The sequence below is a fragment of the Cydia strobilella genome, chromosome 1 (genome assembly GCF_947568885.1).
Source record: "Cydia strobilella chromosome 1, ilCydStro3.1, whole genome shotgun sequence".
NCBI lineage: Eukaryota > Metazoa > Arthropoda > Insecta > Lepidoptera > Tortricidae > Cydia > Cydia strobilella.
In genome coordinates, this window is record NC_086041.1 from 12,075,519 (window position 1) to 12,079,277 (window position 3,759).

General features: G+C 37.0%; 1 protein-coding gene across 1 annotated transcript; it reads left to right on the forward strand.

The window, feature by feature from the left end:
* The first annotated feature begins 853 nt into the window (after positions 1-853).
* LOC134747098 (uncharacterized) lies at positions 854-2,145 on the forward strand. Its single transcript, XM_063681668.1, has 2 exons — positions 854-1,007; positions 1,824-2,145. Exons 1-2 carry the CDS (start codon positions 983-985, stop codon positions 2,099-2,101), a joined length of 303 nt encoding a protein of 100 aa, XP_063537738.1. The 5' UTR covers positions 854-982; the 3' UTR covers positions 2,102-2,145.
* The last annotated feature ends 1,614 nt before the right edge of the window (positions 2,146-3,759 follow it).

Below are 3,759 nucleotides of genomic sequence, written 5' to 3' on the forward strand. Positions count from 1 at the left end.
AATCAAGGTGGCTCCCCTTCCTAAAATGATCTAAGGGTTCTAAGGACTCACTTTGTAAATAGGGATCTCATCACTCATCATCATCAATCGCTTAGCCTAGCTCACATCGTTGTATCCTGTTCAATGAGCTTGTGGTCGAAAGTATGTCTACATTTAACTTTTTTTTGTCCACATATTTTAGAAAAAATATGCAATGTGTATACTTTTTATAACGAGGAATAATAGGGCTTTTGAATGAAATTTTTATTTTTTGTGTGTATGTTAAAATAAGAAAAATTTAGGCACTTATTCAGAAAAAAATAAATTAGCAAATTTTTATTTTTATGATTTTTAAATATTTATATGAAACCGTTTAAATGTAATATCAGAAATAAATTAAGCATCCCTGAGTTATACGAAAATGATACTAAACTTCTCCACAGCAAAAATTTATTTTTTACAATATTCGGGGGGATTTTTTTGTCAAAAATTTTCATCAAAAATTCGATTGGCGCCCCTTCCTAAAGTAATCTGTGAGTCAAAAGCAGCAACTGTGCAAAAGGAAATTCCATCATCATCATTTGCCGTAAATCGCACTTTTTTGCCGTGTGCACCACGGACTAATTTTCTACAAACGCAAAAAAGGAGGTTTCTATTAGGCATAGGTAACGTCTTTAAGTTGATAAAATACCTAAATCATCAAAACAGCGGATTACTTATGTTTTTTTAAAGATTTATGTATAATAAATTACAGATATTACAAAAAAGCTCGCCTTTGTTCAATGGGTTGAATATTTTTAATCATGTAACAATTTTTTTTATTATGGAAGCCTACTTCAAAAGGCCTAGACTTTAGTCCCTAGCTGGCCCGGGTCGATCAATAGCTCCCACGTATCCCACGCATGCGTCGTGCTCACGGGACCCAAACCAGGAGAGACCAGGCTACACAACACTGCCGATTTACACCTGAAATAAACCAAGAATCCATAGTTTCCTCCACAAAATGAGTCCAGATCCTGAAACTGAAGGTATGGATTTAAACTTAATTATATTAGTGACGTAATTAATGCGTTTACAGATAGTGTTCATTGTGACAACGTTGTTCATGTAAGCGGCGAATTGTGGAACTAATGTTTTCGATACAGAATTGTGTAGGTCGTATTCATGAAGCGCTTTTCTCAAGTGTAATGACAAAATTGTAGTGCTCGGGGAAGAAATGTGAAGAGGTTATGTTGTAAAAAGTTAGGTTATCATTTATTGTCTTATGGCGTTATTCATAAACGCATATTCATAAAATAATGAAACATGCTTTTAAGTGTTTCCTTAGTTAGTTAATAATATTTTTGCATGGTTTAATTGTATAAACATTTCCTCCAAATCCGAATAACACAAATACAATCTTCTCATTCATATCTAAAGCACATCTAAAGTAAAATAACTGGTTTAGTTGCATTGAAACTGTAGATTATTAGGTACTCGTATATCCCTAAGATTATGAGACATTTTCACTTGAGATCACTGCCTTAAAGCGATATTCGGATGGAAGCTGCAGCTGCGTTACTGGTGCGGATATACTGCTGTAGCATTTATGCGGGTTTGACACTGTCAACTTACTTGACACAATGAGGGACTTTCTAAGCCGCATTACTGCCGCGATTTGAACATTCAATCCGTCACTAATTATATCAAGGGAATTAACAGCGGCAGAGCCATGCCACTCAATGCTAGGATTACCTAGGTATAACTATTAATTTATTATCTAAGGAGCGAATACTGACAAGAAATGACTGGGATAGGTAAATTACCAGGAACAAAATAGTTGTTATGTCTTTCTTTTGTTTCAGCATCCGAGGACATGCTAGAATCAATAGACGAACTGAAAGAACGTCTGTCCTCCATGAAGCGACTGATGGAAGAGCGCAAGGCCGCCGGCACAGGCACCAAGGACCTGTTCCAAGGTCACGCGGCCAGCCTGCATGGCACCAATATGATTGACGGCAACTTCATGAGCTTCGTGTTCGGAGGCTCGCTGGTCGTCATCCTCAGTGTATCCGTGTACGCCTTCTACAACTTGTATCATGCTGTTCTTAAGAAGTTCCCCTCCACTCATACTGAGCTGTAATGGACTACGATATAGATAAGGGTGGTTTTTAAATGCGCGAGTGAGGTCTTGGTATTATAATGTAAGGTCTTGAATAAATCTCTTTTTTAGTTTTGTGTTACTCATTTGTTAGCGCTCACCTAGGTTAGCTACTAATTATAATATGTATATAAGTATATGTGTCACATATCGAATATCCCTTAGTTTTGCGCTCGTTTGGTCTGTGACGATTCTTAGGTTATGAAATGTAGAACGGATCAGTTTAGAACTAATTCAATACCTAATCGAAATAATACTCTGTTTAGTGTTTACTAATTGAATTACATCAAACCTACCAAGAAGCTTTGTTACTATGATTGATTCCGTCAGAATAGACGCGACGTCTGGCCATGTCAGTGGTATGACCGGTTATTATTGACCGCGAGCCAGGCGCAAATTTTGTCAGTCATCGCCTCCCGGGCGAAAACTCGTATAGCGGTTAACGGCTATGTATGATGAATCCTTGTGAACGTCAGCTGCCGCTCCGTTAGTGGGTTGAGGAATGGCAGCCACCGAAACGCGTAACACGGTCTTTCCACCGCAATACAACCGGCTGACGATTTATTTTATTAACAATAGCATCTAAACTATCATCTGACAAAGTATCAAACGGGAGGCGATGACGCCGAGGACTGAAAATAATTTTCTTTTTTACATGTTTATGTGACTAGCTGACGGTCTTTCCACAGCGATACAATCGGCTGACGATTTTGTTTATTCACAATATCAATTCATGACAAAGTATCAAGCGGGAGGCGATGACTAAACTTTTTTTATAGACTTTATTTGCTGCCATTCCTCAACCCACCAACGGAGCGGCGGATAAGCAGGTTGTTTTTTTTCAGTACATATTTTTGTTTTAGGCATGGATTAATTATAATTTAGAAACATACGCTCAGTAAAGGCTAGACGGTAAATTTTTCTCCCAATCTGATTAAATTGTCTGATCAAATCAGGTGGTGTGGACGTAAAAATGAAATAGGGAATCATCCCTAGATTTTGTTGAACAAAATCTAGTAACATAGATTGCAAATGAGCAATTTTAGCATAATAATGTAGATATTAAAATAATATATGGAAATAATACAAAAATACAGGACCTGAAAGTTTCAAAATTTATGTAATATTTCAACTTCCAAAAAAGAAAAAATAAGAGTACCATTCGATTCCTTACATTTTATCCAAAAAAGATAACGAAATACGCGATTAGAATGAGTTAAAGCACGCATTGTGCATGCAAGTGACGGCCTAATTACTATAGTTTTTTTTTCTATTCTAAAAACTGAGTTTGCCCCTCGTACTATATCTATGACTACCAGTAAACAGATGTCAATCGTCGAGTAGCCACTGTAGCCAATAGTTTTAGTAACACTAGGTTAAAAAATCATTTTTTTTCTGCAAAATTAAGGGCCTGACACTCTTTGATAGAGAAAGATAGTCTTATTGCGATTCCTATAAGAGGAATGAGAAAATAGTGCCATGCTTTGTCCTTATCACCGACCGGGTGGCATTATAGGTAGGAGGCGATGGTGAAATACCGAAATTTATAAGAGTGAAAGAGAAAAAATCCTATGCTGCCCAAATTTTATATGAATATTCTTTCTCTTACCCCCGGTCGCTCGGTGGCGCGTCTATAACTA